This window comes from Euleptes europaea, chromosome 13 (assembly GCF_029931775.1).
Source record: "Euleptes europaea isolate rEulEur1 chromosome 13, rEulEur1.hap1, whole genome shotgun sequence".
Taxonomy (NCBI): Eukaryota; Metazoa; Chordata; class Lepidosauria; order Squamata; family Sphaerodactylidae; genus Euleptes; species Euleptes europaea.
The window spans coordinates 29,129,107-29,155,384 of record NC_079324.1 but is presented as its reverse complement, the minus strand read 5'-3'; the positions used below and the strand labels follow the sequence as shown (position 1 = coordinate 29,155,384).

The window sequence follows — 26,278 nt, the reverse complement described above, 5'->3', positions numbered from 1 at the left end:
GAGATAGCACTGGAACAGGAATGCAACATTGGTTCTCGTAGGTTATCCGGGCTGTGTAACCGTGGTCTTGGTATTTTCTTTCCTGACGTTTCGCCAGCAGCTGTGGCCGGCATCTTCAGAGGAGTCACACTGAAGGACAGTGTCTCTCAGTGTCAAGTGTGTAGGGAGAGTAATATATAGTCAGAAAGGGGTTGGGTTGAGCTGAATCATTGCCCTGCAAAAAGTATCAAAGGTAATGTGCTAATCATTTGTGCTCATCGGTTCTTGTAGGCTATCCGGGCTGTGTAACCGTGGTCTTGGTATTTTCTTTCCTGACGTTTCGCCAGCAGCTGTGGCAGGCATCTTCAGAGGAGTCACACTGAAGGACAGTGTCTCTCAGTGTCAAGTGTGTAGGAACAGTAATATAAAGTCAGAAAGGGGTTGGGTTGAGCTGAATCACTGTCCTGCAAAAAGTATCAAAGTGCTAATACTTTTCGCAGGACAATGATTCCACTCAACCCAACCCCCTTCTGACTATATATATTACTCTTCCTACACACTTGACACTGAGAGACGCTGTCCTTCAGTGTGACTCCTCCGAAGATGCCGGCCACAGCTGCGGGCGAAACGTCAGGAAAGAAAATGCCAAGACCACGGTCACACAGCCCGGATAGCCTACGAGAACCGATGAACTCTGACCGTGAAAGCCTTCGACGATATTAGGAATGCAGCAGTTAGCAGGCTCGACCTTGAGCTGCACCTGTTGGAACAGAAAGCAAAACGTTCTCAGCCTGACCGGCGGCGGAGAGCAGCGGAAAGCAGGCCTGGCATCGTACTTGTGCCTTTTGGACGCTAGGGGGCGCGCGGGGGCAGCGAAGCGGGTCCCCGGGAACGGTAGAGCCGCGAGACCTTTTGCTGCGGGAAGCTTTGCGGAGGGGAAAGCGGTGGGTGTGTGTGAGTGGGGGTGTTCCTGGGTCCTGCTTCCTAGGCGACCGATGGCCGCTGCGGGCAAGGCCGCGCCCCCTCCCTACCCGCCCCCGGGGCTCGTCGGGGAGGGCAGCTTGAGCAGGGTCAGCTTTCTGGGGGCCCGGTTGCCCCCGGAGGTGGAGGCGATGGCCAAGAGCGTGCGGGGCCTGGGCAAAGACACCTTCCGGAAGCTACTGAAAGGTAAAGGCTGTGGGCAGCGGGGGGGGGGGGGCAGTCCTCAAGGCCGCCATCCTTCCTCCGCACGCTTACTTGGGGGTAAATGCGGTTGAATGCCATGGGGCTTCTGCGTGAGCATGCCCAGGGTTGGGCGGAGGCCTGGTCGCCGGCCTTCAGCTTCCTTCGCGTGGGCCTGCAAGGCCCGGCTTGAGTTGCTGGAGGTGCCATGACGCCGTCAGAGGGACCTCGCTGGGTCCAGGGCCGGACTGAGGTTTGACGAGGCCCTCAGCCAGTGGTCCCCAACCTTTTTTTGACCAGGGACCCCTAGGACTTTTTGGTTCGGTGCAGGGACCCCAAGGTTCAAAATAAAAATTCCGAGGATTTGAAAATAAACTTTAATCATAACTGTTAAACATTAAACTTAGAATAATATTTGAACATATATTTTTATAATAGAGAACTTTTAATTGAAAATATGATTTTATTATGGGTTTATAACTTTGTTTCGCGGACCTTAATTTAGTTCTCGCGGGCCCCTGGGGGTGCACGGACCCCTGGTTGGGAACCAGTGCCCTAAGCTATTGTAAGGATGCGTCCCTGGCCACCAAGGCTAGATTCATTCATGCCGTCGTATTCCTTATTACTATGTCTGGGTGTGAGAGCTGGACGGGGAAGAAAGCGGATAGGAGGAAAATAGATTCCTTTGAAAATGGGGTGTTGGAGGAGACGGTTACGGATATTGTGGACGGCCAAAAAAAAACAAACCAGTGGGTTCTAGATCAAATCAAGCCTGAACTGACCCTTGAAGCTAAAATGACTAAACTGCGGCTGTCGTACTTTGGTCACGTCATGAGACGACAAGAGTCACTGGAAAAGACAGGCATGCTAGGAAAAGTGGAGGGCAGCGGGAAAAGAGGAAGACCCAACAAGAGATGGGTTGACTCAATAAAGGAAGCCACAATTTGCAGGATCTGAGCAGGGCTGTCAAAGATAGGACATTTTGGAGGACTTCCATTCATAGGGTCGCCATGAGTCGGAAGCGACTTGACGGCACTTCACACGCACAAGCTATTGTAGGTAATGGGGCCCTTTATATGTCCTGCTGTCCTTTGCCAACAACAAATTGCCGCTGTTTTTTGTGTTGAATATTTGCTATATGGTAATTTATGGACCTAATAGGTATCTAAAGCCATTTGCACATAACAAAATACGTATTTTATCAAAGTAATTGTTGAACTGAAATACAATTAAGAAGAAGTCTGTTAATAGTGAAATAATTGTTTGATTTAAATTTTGGGGGGGGCCAAGAGAGTGGGGCCCTAAGCTATAGCTTGTTTAGCTTATACGTAAATCCGGCACTGGCTGGATCAGACTAGTGGATGTGGCCCCTCTAATCCAGCATCCAGTTGCACGCAGCAAGTGGCTCATAGAGGCCAAGGCCTTCAACTGAAGCTGCCTCCTAGCACGGGTATTCAGAGGCTTGTTTCCTCTGACCGTGGTTTATCCCACCCCGTTCCTGATGTTTGGACTGAAGGCTTTACATTTGCTTCCAGTGACAGGATGCTGGAACTGCAGGAGTGTAGACCCTACATTCTTAGCCAGTGACCTCTTGCACGTCAGGATCCAGCTCAATTGGCTTCTGTTGCCACACGGTGTAGTGGTTAAGAGTGGTGGTTCGGAGTGGTGGAGTCAGATCAAGAGAACCGGCTCTGACTCCCCGCTCCTCCACATGAGCAGAGGACTCTAATCTGGTGAACTGGGTTAGTTTCCCCACTCCTACCCATGAAGCCAGCTGGGTGACCTTGGGCTAGTCACAGTTCTCTTAGAGCTCTCTCAGCCCTACCAACCTCACAGGGTGTCTGTTGTGGGGAGGAGAAGGGAAGGTGATCATAAGCCCGTTTGATTCCTCCTCAAGTGGTAGAGAAAGTTGGCATATTAAAACCAACTTCTTGTTGTTGCATTAAGCCCTGGTGGCTCTGATGTCACAAAACCTCTTTCTTGCTTCAGCAGTTGTGGGAGTTTTTGGGTTCTGATTTTCCTCTTAAAAATTAAAGGAATTAAAGTCAGTTTCACTGATAATGTGTGTGTGCATGTGTGGTATATGGGGAGGGGCAAGACTGATGACTCCCTGTCAGGCTTCAGCAAATGCACGACGTTTCAGGCAATAGAACTCGAATCCAGGCAGAGCAGCGATTCAAAGATTTATTCCGAAAGTCAATGATTTCAGTAAGGAGGCAAACAGGGCTGGAATACATGACTTGGGGGGGAGAGGATACATATATAGGACTGATACAATAGGGTTACAGGAACAAAGAGACAATGTAGTCGTTTCCTGCCGGTAACGACTTAAATAAAACTGAAACAGAAACATTTAAGAGCAATCAGTGGAGGAGATGGCCGAGCTCTCGACTTTGTGCGCGGGACCCGATATCAGATCGGAGATTTACACGGGCGGGTCCCAATACAATTGCAAATCCCTGGCCGGAGCTCGTGTACAAAACGGGGGGATGGGAGAAGTGCACAGAGAACTCCATCTTGTTTGCGGGGAAACCATCTTGTTTGGGACCGGAGCTGTCAGAAGCCCTATCTGACACTCCCTCTGCGTTGGAATTGCTGGGGAGTCTGTGAATTGTATTCTAATGGTGGTGGGAATCCGAATTAACCATCCGGTGACAGCTGTATGGACGCTTGCTGTCGCAACTTCTGTATTAGCAAAATGGTTTCCTCTGCAGGAGGAGCAAATAGAACTGTGGTCCTCAACTGGCGAGTCCCTGGAGGGGCTCACTCATTCCCTTTCGCGTATTGTTTTAAAGAGAAGAAAAAGAGAAGGCAAAGTGGAATGAGGAGGAAGCACAGAAAGAGATGATGAGAAACTGAAAGATGTATGTAAGAGGGTGAGAAAAGCCTAGGGAATGATAAAGAGTAATAATTAGGAGTGGGGGCCATTCAGCAGGTTGCGATCAAAGATGAGTCCTGCATCTGGAAAGGTTCTCTAACAGCTCATTCCTGAGCTTTCGGCATGCAGCGATGGCATGGCAGAGGTGCCACTGCGGCTCCTCCAGCAGTTCCTCACCTGCCGAAACCTTGAAAAAAAGCCCTTTTGCAGCTTTTTTCTTTTTAAATGGGGCTTTTCACCCCATTGAGAAGAGTGATGCTGCACCTGCTAAAAAGCAGGTACAGCAACACCGTTTTTGCTGTTGGCTTGCCAGGCTGAAAGGGCACCCCCTCCCAGCACGCCTCCAGGTACCCCAGCACACTCCCCAGAACGCCAGCACGGGCCTTTATGCCGGTGAGATGCCAGCAGAAGGCCACGTCGGCATCCCAGGGTGGTGCTGCCACAGCATCACCGGGAGACCAGCGTCTGGGCCTCCCCGCTGGCGTTGGGGCCTCTTGCGGTGGTGTAAGTAGCCCTGATGCCTTGGGGGGGCAGACGCCGGCACAGCCCCTTCCTGGCCGCCTGAGGACTTTCGTCCTCAGAAGTCAGGAATGCGCTGTAAATGTTTTACCAGTTGAACATCACCATATATCGAAGGGCACTGGATAAGCTCCCTGTTGCATACAAGAATCCGGTCTTTAGGATCCCAACCGGTGCATGCAGTCCACTAGATGCAACCCTTCTACAAACTCCTTTCATTGCATTCATGTTTGTGTGAAGGGGAAATACATTGAAGAGTCTGCCACTTGCCCGGGAGGGAAAAAGTGCACACATGCTGTTGGAATAATCTGTGTTGGTTTGCTTTTTTTTTTTTTTTAAACAGTCACCGTTAGTGCTTTAGAAGGAAGAGACTGCAGAGAGTCTGTGAAACTGATCGCCGAGAGCGCCAATCTCTCAGACGAGCAGCTTGCCATCCTCATCTCTGGCATGTATACCCTCCTCAGAGAGGCCTTGAGGCTTCCAGCTTCCTCTTTGAAAGAAGATGTAAGTAAGAGAGCATGTGTGTTTCTCAGGAAGAGAGAGCCAAACTATATGTTACCTTTTTTCCACATGCCCCCCCCCCGCATCCGCACAACAGCTGTGGGGTACTGCATCCAAAAAAAGGAGAGCCCAAATGGGCTCAGAATTGTGCCGTGGGGAGAGGAAGGGCTTCTGTCTCCCCCCTCCACCAGCCATTTTATGGCATGATAATGCCATTGGGGGGGGGAATTATTTCACTGATTTTGCTGCTCCGTGTGTATAGATACTCCACATAGAGCAGCAAAATAATTCCCCCAAGTGCAGTTTTCGTGCAAGAAAACTGGGTGGGGGGAGGCAAGAGCCCTTCCTTCACCCCCCCCATGGTGCTGTTCCAAGCCCATTTGTGCTCTCTGTTGTTTTCTTTTTTTAAGAAGCAGTTCCCCATGGCTGCTGGAAACACACATGAAAAAGGTAACATATAGCTTGGCTCTGAGTCTTGTGGGTTAAAACTGCCTGACTGGTGGAGGCACTCATTTGAAACAGGTGTCTGGGTGCCGGGATGTAATTTGGTTAGCGCCTGTCAAAGTTCCCATGAAGATCCTGAAGCTAGTTCACTCCCCCTGTTAAAGAAGTTTTAGTCGAGTTAGTGTATGTGTTTTAATTGATTAATCTGCAGATGGTACTTGATTTAAAGTTAAGCATGAGTAAAGCGATAGTTGTGAAGGAGGGGAGAAAACAGATGTCTTTTGGTATATATGTATGTGCGGTGTAGTGATTAGAATGTCAGACTAGGTTCTAGGAGACCCAGGTTCAAGTCTCCACTTTGCTGTGACAACCTGCTGGGTGACCTTAAGCCTGTCACACACCCTTAGCCAAACCTACCTCAGGGGTTGCTGTTGTGAGGATATGATGTACGGGAAGAAGAAGGGTGTTGTAAACCACTTTTGCATGGTGGAGGAAAAGCGGGTTATAAATCTAAATAAATATATAAATAACTCTTGGAAGAGGGCTTTTCTTCTATGTGAGAGTGAAAAGGGAGCGCCTCTTCTATGTAAGCACTGCCAGTCTTCATTTATCATATTAAACATTAGTAACATTTTTGTTTTGTTTTGTAAAACATGTGTCTGAAACATGTGGAAAGGCAGTCTTAAGAATGTGTAAAATATTGCCAGACCTGTAGAATAATCTTGGTTTTGTTTTCAGGTTTTTAAAGAAGATCTGAAGGAACTTAGGTATGTCTTTTCAGTATTTCTGCTGTTGTTATTATCAGTTTAATCCTTGAATAAGTTGCCCCTTTGATGGATGCCTGAAGACCCTGGAGAGCCACTACTGGTTGGAACAGACCGTACTGACCTTGATAGACCAAGGGTCTAATTTATTGTGTCTGGAAACCTTGTTTCTACATCATGAGAACACGTTTGCCATGTCAATGTGAGAGTAGTTCAAGTCACCCAGTATTACAATAGTTTCTGCTTTAGTCACCTCCTTTATTTCCCTCTGCATCTTGAGATCTACCTCCGGGTTTAGATCGGGGGGAGCGATAGTATGCCCCCACTTTTAAATAACCCTTAGGGACCAGTGTCTCCACTCATAGCAATTCCGTGGGGGATATTCTAGCTTATTTGGCTGTGTTCTCTTTGATGCACAAAGCCACATCTTTGCCAACACATCCATCCCTGTCCTGTCAATTGAGTTTACATCCAAGGATAACCATATCCTTTTGATTGTTCCCCAATCCCCCATGTTTCTGAAACACCTGTTAAATCTAAATTGTCATTCAGCACTGAGCTGTCCAGCTCCCATATTTTGGCTCGGAGGCTTCTAGCATCAGCATGTAGACAACTCTGCTTAGTTTCCCTCTCTAAGGATCCCCGACTCCCTCACCTTTAGGTTTCCCCCACACAACCTTCCTTTATTACCCTGCTCTCATTCTCAAGTTCTAGCCAACTCCCACTAATATTTTCCCAGCAGTGCACTATGCTATCCCTTTGGGATGGGTCATCCTGTACCAGAAGCTCCTCAGCTCCTGTTGGCTTTCTCCCAGGAGTTAATGTAAAAGCTGCTTTGCCAACTTTTTGATATTAAGCTCTAGCAGCCTAGTTCCCTTTCAGTTCAAGAGAAGCCTGTCTAGATAGGTTTGGCTTGCCCCAGAAAGTTCACCATTGCCTAACAAATCCAAACCCTGCCTGTATCTTACAAGATTGTGTATATGAAGCACTTCAGACATCGGAAAGTGAAAGGGTTCATCATTGTCTGATAAATCTAAACCCTGCCTGTATCTTACAAGGTAAGCTTTACTTTACTGATTCTGCTCGAATGACCAATGGGTCTTAAGCAGGACTACACTAAAGCACAGGGGCCAAAATATTTAATATTTTGTTCCCCTTATCCTTTAAAATTGGCAGTCAAAATAAATACGTTTTGCAGTCTTTACCATCTCTCATTTGTTTGTTATTAAAACATTCAGGAAGGGTGAGTGCCTTCTTTCCATTTTCAAATTACTTAACCAGTCTCTGTCTATCAACTTCAAATAACGGACAATGGAAAAACAAATGACATTGAACCTATACTGCCAGACCCACATTGGAAAATTGAACTTTACTAAATCTGCCCTTCTACTCAGGTGACGGCAGAGCATTCAATCGGGCCGTCATATAGGTTCTCCTGTACTTGGGGCTTACAAGATAATGTATATGAAGCACTTCAAACACCGGAAAGTGAAATCTGTGCCAATTATTAGCCTACTTTGCATGAGGAGGCCACTTCTTGTTGCATGCGTTGATGACCTGAGCAGACATCAAGAGCTGAATAGACCCTTCTGTGGCCTTCCCGGCACCATGGTAATGTACCCCCCCAACATAACTGTGTTCTTTTCATGAGAGACAACACAGGACATGTCCCTGGTACATGGCAGAGTCCCTCTTTAGACTGCAAACTCCTTGGTCAGGGATTTCTCTCTCTGTGCTCTTAAATCATCCTGTCCAGTGATCACATTACATAAAAAGTGCCCCTGTAATGCAGTCTTGCTTATTTATTTAGCTTGTTTCTATGCTGTCTTTTCAGAGTCAACTTAGAAAAGACTTATAATTACAAGGTGGCTTATAATTAAAATAATGTAACAGTGGCTAATAATTAAAATAATGTAATAGTATAAAATAAGAAGCCATTAGACATGAACAGCAGGAAAGCTATCCATAAAACAGACCTCAGACCACAAGCAGGCCATTTAAAAAGTTGGTAAGGTAAAACCCCTAATTAAAAAAGGTAAAGGTAAAGGTCCCCTGTGCAAGCACCGGGTCATTCCTGACCCATGGGGTGACGTCACATCCCGACGTTTCCTAGGCAGACTTTGTTTACGGGGTGGTTTGCCAGTGCCTTCCCCAGTCATCTCCCCTTTACCCCCAGCAAGCTGGGTACTCAATTTACCGACCTCGGAAGGATGGAAGGCTGAGTCAACCTTGAGCCGGCTACCTGAAACCGACGTCCGTCGGGATCGAACTCAGGTCGTGAGCAGAGCTTTTGACTGCAGTACTGCAGCTTAACACTCTGCGCCACGGGGCTCCTCCTAATTAAAAGCCTGGGTAAAAAGATGTGTTTTGCCTGGCGCCTAAAAGAAAGTTAAGCTGGCTCCAGGTTAACCTCAATGGGGAGGGTGTTTCCAAAGGTGAGGTGCCACCACAGAAAATGCCCTGTCTCTGGTCGCCACCTGCCTCATCTCTGAAGGCAGGGGCACAGAGAGCAGGGCTTGAGAGGCAGATCTTAACTGGGCGGGCTGGATAGTATGGGAGGAGATGGCCCTTCGGGTACCCTGGCCCCAAGCTGTTTAGGGCCTTGAAGGTAAGAACCAGCACTTTGAATGGCGCCTGGAAACAGATGGGCAGCAAGGGCAGATCTTTTCGTGCAGGGATGATACCTTGGAACCAACCCCTTACAACAGACTTGCTGCCTCATTTTGGATCAGTGGAACTTTCCAGACTGTTTTCAGCAGCCCCACATAGAACATGTTATAGTAATCTAATTTAGATATGATCATAGCATGGATCACTGTGGCCAGATTATGCTTTTCAAGGAACAGCTGGAGCTGGAGCCGGTGAACCGGCACTACATGCCACAGAGGGGATTTGAGCCTCCAGCCAAAAGCCAGGGCTCAGTAGCACCCCCAAGCTACGATCCTTTGGCAGGGAGGGCAACCTGTTCTCGGACAGGCTGACTCCACAGTCCCTGAGCAGTTTCTCCACTGCCCAACAGCACCTCAGTCTTTTCTGAGCTGAGCTTCAGTTCATCGACCCTCATCCATCCCATTACCTTCTCCAGAGAGCTTTTCAGAACTTCCACAGACCCACCTAGCTTAGCTGTTAAGGAGAAGTCGAGCTGGGTGCTACTCGGACATCTGGTAACTCTCCTCAGAAGTGCTCAGAGCAACTCAAGTGTTCTGGGGGTGATTGGTGGAAAGATGGTGACCTGAGCAGTCGCCAGTAATCTATATACCATCAGCTGCTGCTGCTCTTAAACCAGGGCTGGGGGAACCTTTTTTCTGCCAAGGGCCATTTGGATATTTATTACATAATTCGCGGACCATACAAAATTGTCAACTTAAAAATTAGCCTGCTATATTTGGTCAAACATTTAGCCAAGAGGCACGACCGGAGATGGCTCCAAGTGTCTGCCACATAGAACAACTCGCTTTTGAGCGGATTGCCAGTCTTAGATCCTTCTGAGCTAGAGATCTGCCAGGACCCATGAAGTGGCCAGACCAAATTATTTCGCGGGCCTTATACAGCCCCCGGGCCTGACGTTCCCCACCCCTGTCTTAAACAATATTTTCGGTCCTACAGCCAGTAGGAGGTGTGGGTGAGGAGGAGAAAGTGGAGGCAATGGATATTGACTATTTATCCTTTCATAATATATGCCAGATGAGTTCATAACAAACACCAAAGGAGTTTTCCCCCTGATAGCAGGGATTTGTTGGTGATTTGTTTGTACGTAAGTTTTGGATTCTAATGTGGCACTACTCAAAACCTATAGGTTAAATGAGTAGAATCATTTAAGTAAGTAAGGTTCATTTGGCATTCCCTCAGTGATCCTTCCTTCCTAATCAATATTTTAATGTTTTGGTTGTTTTCAACTGTTTTGTACATATTTTATCTCTGTTTTTTTAACTCTTTTAAAAATTGTTTTAACGATGTATCTTTGGGAGGGGTTAATTTTAATAGTTTTATAATGTCATTGTATTGTGTATGTTTTAAATTGTTAGCTGCCTTGGCGAACCTTGTAAAGGCAGAAAGGCAGGATATAAAATTTGTAAATAAAATAAGTAAATAAATTCTCCGGGGATCTACTTAGTCTGCAAAAGTAGCAAAGACTTGACAGAAACATGCCACAAAAAGATGATGGACAGCACTTGCTCCCCCCCCCCCGCCCTATTCTTCTTGTCATTCATAACATGAGCATAACTTTGGTCCCATTGGATGTAATCCTCATGCAATACTTTGCTAATGAGGTCACAGGAAGCCAGTTGTATAACGTCCCATTTGATTCAGTGCTGAGTGCAGAGCCTGGCTTTAATTGGACGATGGCATCATCCGTCGCCGCATCTTCCTTTCCCGCATGTGCCCAAGTCTCCATTGATCCCTTTTGGATGGTTAAGACAATCTGTGGTTTAGAAAAACAGACGCTGTCCCACTTCAAAACATTTCCTCTGTTTTGCAGAGGTCAGTGATGTAACGCTAGAGCAATCCACCTCTATTGTCTGGGTGTGATCGCTTGTTCCAATTAGCCAGCAAAACACAACGTTTGTTACACCGACTTAGTTGAAATCTCCACCGGGTGGCTCAAAAGTGGAAGCTTGGGATGAAATCGGAGGTGCCGTAAGCCTCCGTTTAAAGCCTCGTATTATAGCATTGTGCAATATCATGACACAGCAAAATGAGCGAGGGCTAGAGGCCTCCAGGCAAAAAACTGGCTCTTTTGTTTCTTAATTTGCCATTTCATAGAATCATAAGAGTTGGAAGGGACCACCAGGGTCATCTAGTCCAGCCCCCTGCACAATCCAGGAAATTCACCACTACCTCCCCCACCCACACCCCCAGTGACCCCTACTCCATGCCCAGAAGGTGGCCAAGATGCCCTCCCTCTTATGAACTGCCTACGGTCATAGCATTGCTGACAGATGGCCATCTAGCCTCTGCTTAAAAACCTCCAGGAAAGGAGTACTCACCACCTCCCAAGAAACCTGTTCCACCGAGGAACCGCTCTGTTAGAAAAAAAATCAAAGTTTGCATCCCCAAATGGTGCCCTTGGGCATAGCACACATTGTATTGTTTGTGTTGCAGTCTGCGTTCAGGTCTTTTAAGAAAAAAATCAGTTGTTAAATGGAAAGTTTTCTAATTGCAAGCATTTACTCTGTGTCTCAGTCTGTACGCTTCTCTTTTTAAGGATCCCAGAAGAATTCATTGTGGACTTCACCACCGTAGCCTTTGGAAATAGGTTGGTAATCTTTATAAGTCAACTGCATTCTCTTTCTTTACTGTGCTATCATTTTCTGAGCCGTTTTTCAATCAGCGGTGCTTTACTATGGCCTTGAAGATAAGTGGAAAAACGTTCCAGCCCACTTGGTTGGGAGGGGAATTATACATGTACGTGCTTTTTTTGTTGTTTTTTTGGGGCCATCAAGACAACAGCTGACGTATGGTAACCCCGTCTGTTTTTCAAGGCAAGAGGCATTCAGAGGTGGTTTGCCATTGCCTGTCTCCGCATCACGCCCCGGTATTCCTTGGAGGTCTCCCATCGAAATACTTGCCAGGGTCAAGGCTGAGAGCATGAGACTGGCCCAAGGTCACCCAGCAAGTTTCCATGGCAGAGTGGGGATTCGAACCTGGGTTTCCGAGATCCTAGTCCGACACCTTAACCACTACACCACGCTGGCTCTCGCACATCATATATGTATGCATAAATAATCCCTACTTCATAACTCTTTCCCCCTCATATAGACCTAGATGATACAGCATGGACTGGGCAGGAGAGGGGGGTTTTTCCCCCCTTAAAGCAGTTTTCTCAGAAAGAAAAGTTGTTAGCCACGGGCAAGGGGCAAACTTTAAAGGTAGTCTTGGAAGGGTGGCTTAGAAGTCAGTAGGCCTAGAAGGGCATAACCCTGCTTAAGATGACTCTGCAAGAGTGCTCCCTTCTCACCCAATTCAGCTGCCAACACTGAGGCAGGATCCTCTAGAACCAGCTGAATAAGCCCTTTCTACAAAATTAACACAATATTAAGCCAGCTTCTCTCCAGCCTGGCCATATGACGGCCTTTTGAGGTGGGTTGCTAGTACGGAGAAGCCATAGCTGTGATCGTCATCCAGTGGTTGACTAATAACCTTTCCGAGGCTGTCATTTTCCAGGGTTACACCCAACCTAATTGACCTACTTTTTAGGCTGAGGAAGGCAGCTGCTGAATGTGTTTTCTGTGCTCTAGGTGTGACTGCGCAGTCAGAGGACGGCCACGCCTTGAAAGAGAAATGAAACCCAAATTGGGTTCCTCTTTAAACAAACCTTTCTTTGGCAAGAAGGCACCAGTTGATATGGGCACTGAAACATTTTAATTGGCCGTGGGGAACTTCCCATCCCAAGAGATCGTGGGCTGGTAACATGCTAGTCGTCCTTCCCTTTTCCTGGCTATGAAAACCTAAATTGGATTTTTAAAAATTCTGGAAGAGGCTCCAGCTCGAACCGAGTCTCCAGGAAAGAGAATTCTAAGGTTTAAGGGGCAGCTACAGCAAATGACTTCCTGCATGCCTTCTCAGAGCACAGATGGCTTACCAGCAAGTGTGCCAGGTTGTGGTAAAACGCAGTGGTGGAGAGAATCTCTTAAATAGGCTGGCTCCAAGCTAAGAAACCTCCTCACTTATTCCTGCTGTCCACAGATACTGTCTTTATTTAGAAAATTTGTCTGTTGCTGCTGCACAACAGGGCACTCACAACTGAAAAGGTTACCAACAAATAAATGAGAAACGGTAACAAGCCAAACCAATAAAAAACAGGTTGATAAAAACATACCAGGCAGGAGCAGAAAAGCAGAGCAGTCTGATACGATATTGATCAAACAATCCTCAAGCTTGAAGCAGACCAGAAAACACTTTAAAAAGATGGATTCCCTTAGTTTAAAAAACGAATTGGTGGGATTACAAACGTTCACCTGTTTAGTACCGCTCTGTTTGGCCTGTGTACATTCCACTTGCATACATGAGAGAGCCAGCATGGTGTAGTGGTTAAGAGTAGTGGTTCGGAGCGGAGGACTCTGATCTGGAGAACCGGGTTCGATTCCCCACTCCTCCACATGAGTGGCAGATGCTAATCTGGTGAACCAGGTTGGTTTCACTACTCCTACACATGAAGCCAGCTGGGTGACCTTGAGCTAGTCACAGTTCTCTTAGAGTTCTCTCAGCCCCACCTACCTCACAGGGTGTCTGTTGGGAGGAGGGGAAGGGAAGGTGATTGGTTCTCCCTTAAGTGATAAAGAAAGTCGGCATATAAAGACCAACTCCTCTTCTTCCTACATGGCCAATGTGATGTCATGGTTAGAGTGGCGGGCTGCAGGCTCTGGCTGCAAACTCCTACCCGGCCGTGATCATCACTGTTTTGCTCGCTCATAGTCTGAATTACCTCACTGGACTGTGAGGATAAAAAAGAGGAGGGAGAAACCATGCATCTACCGCCCCTTACCTCCTCAGGGGAAACGTGAGATACAAATGTGCTGGATGGATAATTCAGCTGTCAGACTTACCCCTTGCCCAACACTTTAGGAAGAAGAAGAGTTCGTTTATATACCCCGCTTTTTCTCTACCTTTAAGGAGTATCAAAGCAGCTTACAATCACCTTCCCTTCCCCTCCCCACAACAGACACCTTGTGAGGTAGGTGGGGCTGAGAGAGTTTGGAGGAAATTGTGACTAGCCCAAGGTCACCCAGCAACCTTCGTGTGGAGGAGCAGGGAAACAAATCCAGTTCACCCGATTAGAGTCCACCGCTCTTAACCCCACCACACCACACTGGCTGGCTGCCTGCCTTTTTCAGTTTGCCAAGGGGCTGCTTTGTTTAAACAGTCAACAGATCATTCATTTCATTATTTATTTTTTGTTTAAAACACTGAGAACAGTTCCCAGGAAGGGGAGTTTGTGATACCACAGTCATTGGCCAGTCAGCGCTATGCACAGCTGAGGGTTTGTTTTGTAGAACCGTTTTCCCTGAGCTCAGCTCTTGAGACAATGAGGTGCATTTGACAAGAACACAATGAATGTGCTTTTAGTGTGCAAATGACTCCTCCTTTTACGTATGTTTGTACGCACTTTGGTGCAAATTGTGTGCCGTTTTTCTTGTAAATGTCTTGTTTGTATGCAATGAGTTTCATTCCTGCCGCCCAGCAGAATACACAAGAAGGCTCTGAAGCTTTCATGTGTTAAATTAGGCAAACGCTAGAAAAGAGAGCTCACATATTACATAAGGAACTTCAATCTTCTCTCGGTTCTTGTAACAAGATGACATTTGGCTGTGTGCCAGAACTGTGATGCTGATGTTTTTTGGAAACGAACTGGATGCTGACAATTTAGAGGTTGATTCTGACATAATGGGTTATTTTTCCTTTCTCTTGGCAAAGGGATGCATGAAAAAACATTTTTTTAAAACTCTGGAATGGCTTTTGTTAATGTTTCACTCATCATTGGAAAATGTGGGTTGGATCCAGTCCGTTATTTGTTGGGTCTCACACGAGCCACCTCCTTCCCGAGTCTTTTTGCTCATGTGGTTTTTGTCCATGCAGGTCCCATGAAGCCCAATACAGTCTTTTTTGTGTCAAAGGTTCTTTTCCACAAGTGGGAAAATTGGTTGGATCTGTAACACACTTGTTTAAGGAACCCCCTTCTAATAAAAAGTTTCCCAGTGGTCTCCAACACAGACCTAAAACAGTTACAATCTATGGTTGTTGTTTTTTGTAGAAAGAAAGGTATGGTAGGTGTGGTTAGTCAGAGAGTCAGCGTGGTGTAGTGGTTAAGAGTAGTGGACTCTAATCTGGAAAACTGGGTTTGATTCCTCACTCCTCTACATGAGCAGTGGACTCTAATCTGGTGAACCAGGTTGGTTTCCCTACTCCTCCACATAAAGCCAGCTGGGTGACCTTGGGCTAGTCACAGCTCTCTTAGAGCTCTCTCAGCCCTGCCTACCTCACAGGGTGTCTGTTGTGGGGAGGGGAAGGGAAGGAGCTTGTAAGCTGGTTTGATTCTTCCTTAAGTGGTAGAGAAAAGCAGCATAGAAAAACCAACTCTTCTTCTTCTGTAACATTGTGCTTATTGCTATCAATTGCCACATCAGACTTGGGAGAGCCCTCCCTCAAAGGTACGAGTGCTCAGTTCTGGTGAGTAGCACCACAGAAAAAGCCCTGATCACAACATGGAAGCAACCTAAGCCCTCAGATATGCAACAGCACCATTCACTGGTAAGGATAGTTATACAACCATTACAGATGGGGAGGGGCCGTGGCTCAGTGGTAGAGCATCTGCTGGGCATGCAGAAGGTCCCAGGTTCAACCCCCGGCATCTCCAGTTCGAGGGACTAGGCAAGTAGGTGATGTGAAAGACCTCTGCTGAGATCCTGGAGAGTGGCTCCCGGTCTGAGTAGACAATACTGACTTTGATGGACCAAGGGTCTGATTCAGTATAAGGCAGCTTCATATGTTCATGTGTTCAGATCCAGCCCTGTAATTTCAAGGAGGCATTTTCATGTTTTGTTGTTGTTCCCTGCCCAGATAATTTTAGATAGGGCGGGTTGAGGAATGAAAAAGATGTTGACAGGTATCCAACCATCCATGGACTTTGCAGGCTGCAGCCTTCTCAGCCCCCGGAAACTTTGCTCCGGGGGGGAGGGGGCTATCAGATTAGAGAGGAAAGTAGATGTTTGCCGGGGAGGAGAATTAGTAGAAATCGCCACCATCTCTTCCGCAAATGGAAATGTCGTTCTATCAGAGGAACTGTGTGGCTGGATGCATGCCAATAACACCTCGCTTTTATTTTGCTTCGCTTGTTTGAAATCCTGCTTCAGTCTTACCAGACAGCTTCCAGCAAGGTGACCAAGAGGCAGTTTTTTCAAAGTAAAAAAAAGATCTGTAGCAATTAAATGCTAAAACCAGCATTTCAGTGAGTAAATACACAGTAGGAACGATAAGAGCATAGAAACCAATATTAGAACTCATATGACCACAGTAGCAGCTTTAATCTGAATAAAACCTGTTTCAAAAGACATGAACACTGGTAAGACACCCCCCCCCCCCAGAAGTGCAAGAAAGGTGCTTCAGAATGTCAGTGTATTCCATATGTGTGATCAGTCCTTACAGCCCTGCAAGGTAGGCCACAATTACCAAGGCAAGGTAAGCCTAAAGCAAGTGAGTTGCATAACCCTCTGGAGAGTTCATGGCCTTTCAAGCTGGATATCTCCCAGGCTACAGCTTGTTGTCTTAGCAACACCTTATTTTTTGATTATTCATGTAAGCTATGCTGTCTTTCCAGTTCATTGCCACTGGGTCTTGCCTTACATTTTTGTGCTATTTCTCATGCTTTGTTTTCACTATCAGGCGACCCATTCTTGAAGCCACAATTCAGAGTCAAGCCAACAAGCTGCCTAGAGTTGAAGATTTCAAGTGGAGAGTGGATGTGGCTATTTCTACCAGGTAAAGAAGAATAAGGTGTCTTCACTGGGAGGGTTGAGTCATCTGGGGCTGCCCCTTCTTTTTGTTGAACAGAGGTGATTTTGTATACAATATTGGATTATAAACTGGGGGCAGGAAGTAAGGAGTCAACTGGATCCTCCTGTGAAAGTTAGGTTGGCATTTCCAGGCTTCTGAATTGCATGAAGAAGAGGAAGAGTTGGATTTTATATGCCAACTTTCTCTACCACTTAAAGAAGAATCAAACCAGCTTACAATCACCTTCCCCTCCCACTACCCTGTGAGGTAGGTGGGGCCGAGAGAGCCTTAAGAGGGCTGTGACTAGCCCAAGGTCACCCAGTTGGCTTCATGTGGCGGAGTGGGGAAGCCAACCCATTTCAGTAGATCAATGTCTGCTGCTCATGTGGAGGAGTGGGGAATCAAACCTGGTTCTCCAGATCAGAGTCCACCGCTCCAAACCACCGCGGTTAACCACTACACCATGCTGGCTCTCACCCACTCTTGGAGAAGCCCCTGTATTCGGGGCATCCCTCCTAATAGGAATACACTAACCCAGGAGCAGTGATTCATGCAGGGACTGCATGGGCAGCCTCCTCTGCGGGCACGTGCTTGGGAGAGATTGAATGATCCATTCACACCCAATGCGGAGATGCGATAGAATTACTTGCCTGCACCAGAGTCTGACCGGAAGGAGGAAGGCCGAAGTGAGCCTTGATAGAAAAGTTGGGTTTTGAGGGGAGCGAGAGGCAGCATCCTGCAGGTGTTTGGGGAGGCAGTTCCAGGCATCTGGGGGCAGGGGCAGAGTCCACTGAAGGAGCAGGAGACCTTTGCTCAGCTCGTGTCCCTTTGAGGCATTTGACTTCAGCCCTCACCCACCGGCTGCTGTTTCACCTACTGCCCGTTAGACCCAACCTCCGTTTCCATCCTCCCAACCTGCTGGTTAGTTTGCCTGGCAGTAGCTTTGGGCTGTGGGCGGCAGGGAGCCGATCTGCTGATAGGAGGGGTGGCTGGAGCAGCTTGGCCTGTTGGCCTGACCCCGCTGACCCCTGCTGGCGGGAAGGAAACTGGATGCTCCTGCTGACTTGGAGTCAGCACTGATCCTCAGTGGATTGACCAAACAGTATTCTGTGCTGGAGAGAGACGGAAAAAAGCTGTAGCTAAATATTCTTCAGCCCAGTTGTTTTGGGACGTACAAACACACCCTTGTGACATGGACCCCGGGGCGGCCTGGGCTCTATTTTTGGATCTTTTCTTCCATTTTCCATTCCCCACAAGCTTCCCTCTGGGACTTCCTGTTTACCATCTGGCAGCCACCTCAGCTTAGAGTGCCCTCTTCAGCTTCCTGTCTGCCGGTTCCTGGCCCAGGTTTGGCAGGCAGAATCTGCACCCACGGTGATTCATTTCCCACTCCGCTGCTTGCTGGCTGGAGAGCTGTAGAAATAAAATAATGCTGCCAGTTAGATGGGCTTTTTGCCTAGCCAAGAGGGTAATAGGTCTTTGCAGAGAGACTGAGGGCTGTCTTCTAGTGTACCGGTCTGCTGCCCTAACAAGAAATGTGGATAGCAGCATTGCATAAAATTGGGATTGACCTCAGAGGAGGAAAGGATTGCTCATCCTAATATGGCTACGATAGTGTTATAGCATGCCCATTATATTAGGTGCTGTGGAACACAGGCAGGATTCTACTGCAGTCGTCTTGTTTGTGGGCTTCCTAGAGGCACCTGGCTGGCAACTGTGTGAACAGACTGCTTGGCTTGATGGGCCTTGGTCTGATCCAGCATGGCTTTTATAGTGTTCTTACAAGATGGGTTTATGATGTATACTGCCTGTTGGGTCTCTGTTGGTTCTGTGACTACAAGGAAAGGGAGTTCCCTAGTGACAGGTCAGCCATTGTGGCCCTGTATGTCCATTGGTGTCTTAAGTTCACAGGAGGGAAAGAAGATGGCCTTGCTCCAAGCCTTTGGCAGCCAATTTCCTGCTGGCCCCAAGGCACAAATGCATCCTCCTGACAATACAGGCGGAATTCTGCTGGGTCTGCGTGAGGCGTTTAAATGTCTGGTCCGGCTCTAACAGCAGGACTGTCGTTCTTTTCAGCTCCTTGGCTCGTGCTCTGCAGCCGTCCATCTTGATGCAGATGAAGCTTTCAGACGGGACAGCTCATCGCTTTGAAGTGAGTTGAACACATGAACACATGAAGCTGTCTTATACTGAATCAGACCTTTGGTCCATCACAGTCAGTATTGTCTACTCAGACTGGCAGTGGCTCTCCAGGGTCTCAGGCAGGGGTCTTTCATATCACCTACTTGCCTAGTCCCATTAACTGGAGATGCCGGGGATTGAACCTGGGACCTTCTGCATGCCAAGCAAATGCTCTACCACTGAGCCATGGCCCCTCCCCTGTGAGGAGGGGGAGGGACTTCAATGCAGTAGATTCCAATTTCAGGGCCATGGGATGTACCAAAACGCATGACAAGCCAGCCCACCGGAAGCAATGGGAGAGGATGCCCAGCCCACCGAAGACAACAAGAGCCCGGAGTGTCCGCCAACCCACACTGGCTCCACCGAGTTCTCGTTCTTCTAAACGGATACAAGGGGGGACGACATTTTAATTCTTCATAGGAAGAGTTTTAACTCTTCATAGGAATCATGACTGCCAAAAGCCTTCTGGCCTTCAGAAATAATTTCTTTTTCAGCTAGTTGCTCTGTTCGCTTTCTTGCTTAAACAAGGCATTTGTGCTCAGACTCCTGTGATGCATCTTTCTCCCGATGAATCCCCATTTTTCCCCCTAATGATTTGGGGTTGGGTCTTGCATCCTTGTGCCTCCTTTGGTTTCCCTCTAATTGTCTGCTGCTCTGATTGTCTGCTGTTTGATGATGGGCGTTTGTGCATGCGTGTGAACTGACTCCACGGACAAGTGTTGTGTGTAAAGCAGCACAGAAGTTCTGTTTGTGATGTTGGTCTGCAAGGACCCCTTCAGCACAAGCATATCGTAACTTGATGGCACAGTTATCAGGTAGCAAACATACATTGGTCTACTGCATGGGGAATGCTATTAAAGGAAGGGTGACCGGTGTTGTATAAATGGAAAAGAATCTGGGAGGTTGCTAGTACAAATCTCATGTTCGCCCCTAACTCTCTAGGTAGCCTTCGAGCAAGCTTCTCTCAGCCTCAGTCTCCTGTCTACGATATGGTAATAATAATACTGGCCTGCCTTGCAAGGTGGTTGTAAGGATAATTGCAGTAATTTAAGTGAAGCTCACCATAGACTGGAAGTGCTATATAAATATTACATGTTACTATTATTTCTAAAAATTCCTATTGCTATGTATGGCTTACGTTACTTTATCTTTGCAGCTTTGCTTTGCTGGTTTTTGTTTGTTTTGTTTGCTGCTGTTGTTTCGTAGTGGTTAAGAGCGGTGGTTTGGAGTGGTGAACTCTGATCTGGAGAACTGGGTTCGATTCCCCACTCCTTCACATGAGCCGCGGAGGCTAATCTGGTGAACGGGATTTGTTTCCCCACTCCTACACATGAAGCCAGCTGGGTGACCTTGGGCTAGTCACAGCTCTTAGAGCTCTCTCAGCCCCACTGACCTCACAGAGTGTCTGTTGTGGGGAGGGGAAGGGAAGGTGATTGGAAGCCGGTTTGATTCTTCCTTAAGTGGTAGAGAAAGTTGGCCTATAAAAACCAACTCTTCTTCTTTAAATTGGCGGTGCAGCACTTTTAAACATTTTTTTTGAGAAAGCAGCTTATCCCCAGAACTCCTGGCTGCAGAAGGATGCGTAAGAACATCCTGGGAACAGGTCTGAAATGTTCAAATGTAAATGGCTTGTTGTGAACCTTCAGCATTTCCTTGAGTAGCTGAGATGCTCGTCAGCAAGTAGGAAGGAACTTTCCAGTGTCCGTGCCAGGAGTGGTTTTATAAAAGCATGCTCCCCAAAACTTAAATTCGGAGTGAGGTTCCTGTTTATGCAGCCTGGCCTGACATTTGCCCCAGTCGAGCAGGTTTTATGTAAACTGGCAGCGCAAAGATGCAGATTATTTATGACCTTTGAGCTCATGATACACTTCTGTGGTGCTAAATAAGTTGCCCTTCCTGTGCTGATGAACGGCTTAGTAAAATGGCACCGTACGACTGATGCTTTTGGTGTGGTTTGCTTCTCTAGTCATTTTGGAGCGTGGGACCACTTCGGCAGCATCCCAGGGGAAGTTCACGTCTGCTCACACCTCCACACAGGTTCCACGCATAAATCCAGCCGTTGCTCCCACCCATTCTGGGAGCAGTCATGTATGGGCTCCCACTGTATGTGAGCAAACCCATTATTTAGTCATTACGAGCACGAAGCCTGGTGGTAACAATGTCATTCTGCTTTAATGTTATGTAGAATGACAAAGATTGTGTAGTCTTGCAGATGCGAAGCGCTCCTATGAACAGCAGGTTGCGTGTTGCCTGTTTTTTGTTGTTTGGAAATCCAGCATGGCTGCCTTTTGTGTGTGGGACCGGTGTCCCTGAAGAACCTTACATTTAAAGTGTGCTGCGAGGGAGGCAGATTGTTACTTACAGTAGATCAGTAGCCATTTCTACAGCTTAGCTCTAATCCTGTCCATGAATCTAAGGAAGGGATTTGATACAGGGAGGTAAACAACCCTTGACTTGGCAGGCAGACTGAAAGAGAAATTGATTCTTGGAGATCACATTTTATAAGGCCCACACGCTCATATGTTAAGTGGCTGGGATCATGTAACTTTATTTCGCGGTGGCTGTCTGGAAGAACAATACGAGGAAGAGTTTTTCAGTCTCTAGCTTTATATTTTTTAAAAGTTACGCATCCAGATTGTTTGTATGTGTGTGTGTGTGTGTGTGTAATTGCTATATTATCGTGAATGATTGCATTGCCATGATGACAACAAATTACCTGTCCCATGGTCATTTACAACACTTTTAAAATTTGCTCTTGAAAGAAAATCCAGCCCAGCAGTCTGAATATAAGATATTCCTTGGCTGCATTTAGAATGTCAAAAAGATTTGATATCCTTGAAACCATTATTATTAGCAAACACATAAATAGTCACTCAGCTATGGTGAGTGACACTAACCTCCAGGCGATCAGGCAAGGCAACACTTAAAAATCTGGGTTTTAAAAAAATGTTGCATAGTCATATATGGCCAGTCAGGGTACTAAATGATAGGTTTTGTAGATTTATATTATGATCCTAGGACATAGTCTAAAGGCACATGATAATCATCTTGCTAAAGTTAAGCAAGTCTGGGGTTCATCTGTGTCTGGATGAGAAAACACTGAGGAATCCTATATATGGCACCTTTTGCTATAGAACAAAGGTGGAATATAAATGTATTAACTGTCTTGCTTCCCTGGTGATTAGTCACCTGAATTTATTATCCCTTGTACAGAGTCAGACCATTAGTCCATATAACTCACTATTGTCTGACTAATGGCAGCTTTCCAGGATTTCATCAGATATTGGGAAAGGCTCTCTTTCTGCATCTTTTGTCTTTTTAATTGGAGATGCCAGGGATTGAACATGAGACTTTTAACATTTATTTGAGAATTTTTAGCCCTGAAGGACTCTGATCTGGAGAACCCACTCCTACAGCCAGCTGGGCGACCTTGGGCTAGTCACAGCTCTCTCAGCCCCACCTACCTCACAGGGTGTCTGTTGAGGGGAAGGAAAGGTGATTGTAAGCCGGTCTGATTCTTCCTTAAGTGGTAGAGAAAGTCGGCATATAAAAAAAACCAACTTTTCTTCTTACAAAACGAGGGCAACTTCAGATGACTGAACAAAGAGATCTGGGCTGGTCAGGGTCTGGCAAGCTCAGGCTTTGGCTCTTGTCCAGGGGTTTTGTGTCTCTGGCCTTGCCTGGATTAAATATTTGCAGGAAGAGGAGGGTAAAGGTTAGGTTAGAACGACCTCAGTGGCTGCAGGCATGCTTCAGCAAGCCAGCAGGATCTTCCTCAATGCCATCATTTGCCAGCCTCCTCTGTGCATGCCAAGCACAGGCTCTGCTATTGAGCTCCGGCACCTTCCTGTTATCCAATCCATTGGCTGCAAGGTTAGCAAGTTAAAGTGTTTTCCCCTGTCCCCGTGCACTCTTTAAGAGGGTGAGAGAAATCAGCAGTCTGGTTCCTGCCTTTTTGATTAACCGTAACTCTTCCTGGTCTGCTGCAGTTTTCCTCCCATTGTATCAGGTGCCCCTGTCCTAACCCTTGGCTTCTCCATCCATTGTAAAGCTACTACTAGCCTGTCTTTTCAGATATACCTATGTCAGTCACTTGTAGCCGAACAGGAGAAACAGCATTTCTTATAAAAGCTTTCCCGTCTGGTTGCCTGGATGCAGTTGTAGCTCACCACAGATGATTAAGCAAATAGCCATTTGCAAGCCTGCATCATTATTCTATCATTCCATGAAGGTGAAGGGAGAATTTCAACTGCTAGTGGCAGGAATTCTACTGTCTGTTGGGTATGCAGAGGAAAGCCAGTATGATGTAGCAGTTCAGAGTGCTGGAGTATGGTTGAGAAGACCTAGATTCAAATTCTGACTCATCCATACGTTCACTGGCTGGCCTTGGCTACTCTTTCCAAGTCTAACTGACTTCATAGGATCATTGTGAGGGTGAAATGGAGGAAGGAATCACAAGTTCTTGGCAGAATGACAACATGTGATGCACAGATCACATGTTAGAATAAGGCTGGAGTGGATCTGGAGTTTGTCCACCTGTTTCTCCTCCTCTGTGCATCAAGTGCTCTTGAAATTAACCTGTCGAGGGGAGAGCACCAGGACCACTGGCCAAGTTTCCTGCCTTCGGTCCCTTTCTCAATCAATTCACATATACATTAATGTCCTTACTTTTTTTTAACCAGTATTAAAACTTTTGAACCTGTCAAGGTTTCTGGTTCTGTAAATTCCAGTCACCTCCTAAGACGCAAAAGCCAATGGTCCTAGTTTGCTTGTAGTCCATCCCATGTCCCGCAGCAGCCAGCAAGATGCCCCCACAAGGCTATGTAAGTGGTGCGCAATCATTTATTTTACCTCTTCAGAGTCCTGTTTGAGGCAGCTCATAAAACACAATAAAATTATTTTTTAAAACCCTAAGATCATTAAAGTGAACAACCATTAAGAACCAGCCAATAAAACCCTGGCGCATGAAAGCCCCAAGCACAAGTTTTTGTATTTTGGGAGGGGGGGGGAGTTCTCTCTCCACTTTTTCCATCCTGTGCCAAATCCTGTAACTTTCTATCATGTCCTGTGGTTGGAAAATTCTCTATAAATCCGATGGTTTTTTGTTTCATTTAATTAGAAAGTTTCAAAGGAGGAGAAGGAATTAATTGGTTAACAGTGGGAAGCTAGTAGTTGTGAACTTGCATGTACAGATATACTTTGTCCAATCACAATTTATTTTTTATTTATTTTTTGTATTCTAGGTACCTGTTGCAAAGTTTCAAGAACTAAGATATAATGTTGCCTTGATCCTGAAGGAGATGAATGATCTAGAAAAAAGGAGCATTCTAAAGATTCAGGACTGAACATTTTCTGATAATTTATCGGTACTTGATAAGGCCAAGAGAGCCACGAAAAGCATCAAATCAGGAGTTCTTGTTTTGAAATTATGTTTATTGTAATATAACCTTTCTGAAACCCGCTGTAAATATTTTTCACTTCATGTGTTGGAAGCTGCTGTTGGATCATTTTCTTTGTTATTTTTCTTCTACGTATAAATGAAAATGGCATTAGCCGTTGATGAGCACTCTTGTATGATTCATCAAAACGGTTTTAAAAATAAACCTTCCTATAGATGCTAAGAAGCCCTTTTCCAAACGAGCTATGATTCATCTCCCTAATTATTTTAGAGAGTTTGCAAATGATTTGCTCAGTCAACATACAGCATAAGAAGAGCCGGTGGGGGGGGGGGGGGAGCGGTTTGCAGACTTTCAGAGGACAAAAAGGGAACGGGGGGGGGGGGGGAGAAACATCAGAAACCAAGAGGCATGGAATTCAGCTTGATCCATATAAAATCCGCTGGCATGTAGGATTCACAAGGGCAAGGTTTTCATGCTGCAAGAAATTACGTATACAGAGAACCCAAAGTTGAAGGAGTTGCAAGGTTTCTGTTGTGGCTGTACTTCATCACAGTCTAACAAGATCAGTGGTCTTCAGCCTTTCTCAAACCAGGATCCTGTGAGCTGCGCGGGTGTGACGTCAGAGTCATGTGACAGGAAGAGGGGGAGCTGAACAGTAGCCAGCAGACCAAAAGAGCAACACACAGGAAACCAAAACCAAGCACCAAGAGGTTTATCTTATTGACAAATGAGCCACTGGTTGGCAACCCTGTAGGATTCCTCTTCACAGCTGAGTGACCTTGCCCCGCCATTCTGCTTCTCTTTTTACAGTGCAATCCTAAAGAGACTTACTCCAGTCTAAGCCCATTCATTTCAATGGGCTTGTACAGCAGTAACTCTCCTTAGGATTGCACTGTTAACCTGTATCCAAAGAGAAGTAAGAGCCATGGCACCGTTGCTGTCTATTCAAGTACTCTAGCAGCAGGTGCTTCCAAATGGTTGGGATGGGGGGGTCTTACAGTTCAACAGGTAAGTCTCTGCAACTCACCTGAGGATCTCAACCCTTAGGGTGAAGACCACAGCTCTAGATCATTTTGTTTTAAGCAAAAATTAGCAGACATGGCTTCATTGTTGTTGCGGCTCCAGACTTGTCAAATTATTTATTTATTTAAAAGGCAATAACCTGCTTTTCCTCTCTGAAAGAGACCTCGCTGAGGCTTACCAAAAAGCAACAACAACCAATATAAAAACCCACCGTCAAATAGTGAGAGATTCAAAACAGATAAAAGGAAGTATTTCTTCACGCAATGCATAGTTAAATTGTGGAACTCCCTGCCCCAGGATGTGGTGATGGCTGCCAGCTTGGAGGGCTTTAAGAGGGGAGTGGACATATTCATGGAGAAAAGGGGTATTCATGGCTACTAGTAAAAATGACTACTAGTCATGATGCATAGCTATTCTCTCTAGTATCAGAGGAGCATCGCTGTTATATTAGGTGCTTTGGAATACAGGCAGGATGGTGCTGCTGCAGTTGTTTGTGGGCTTCCTAGAGGCACCTGGTTGGCCACTGTGTGAACAGACTGCTGGACTTGATGGGCCTTGGTCTGATCCAGCATGGCTTTTCTTAAGTTCTTAATATAACAGAGAGGAAGCGTGCCTGTTAACCAGAAAAGGAACACTAAAAGCACCTCAACCATCAAATAAATGCCAGCGAGAATAAAAATGTACTGACATGGTATCTTCCTTATTTACCCGACTAGGGTTCCCCCCTCCCCATGTGCTATCAGGAAAAAGAGGGGGCTGGCAAGGCACACACAAACAGTGAGCTGTGAGTCACGAAAGCTGGTACCCTGCCAGAACTTTTGTTAGTCTTTAAGGTGCTACTGGACTCTTGCTCTTTTCTCCTGCTGCAGACAAACACGGCTACCCATCGTGACTAGTTACAGTTCTGTATAGTATGGGTTGCCTCCAGAACTGTGATA

At 46.4% G+C, this 26,278-nt stretch overlaps 1 protein-coding gene across 1 annotated transcript; it reads left to right on the top strand.

Moving 5' to 3' along the window:
* The first annotated feature begins 974 nt into the window (after positions 1-974).
* Positions 975-24,308, top strand: COMMD5 (COMM domain containing 5). The gene is made up of 7 exons (XM_056859574.1): positions 975-1,146; positions 4,881-5,041; positions 6,221-6,249; positions 11,453-11,503; positions 16,627-16,722; positions 18,814-18,889; positions 24,162-24,308. The coding sequence occupies exons 1-7, from the start codon at positions 975-977 to the stop codon at positions 24,261-24,263; spliced, it is 687 nt and encodes a 228-aa protein (XP_056715552.1). The 3' UTR covers positions 24,264-24,308.
* The last annotated feature ends 1,970 nt before the right edge of the window (positions 24,309-26,278 follow it).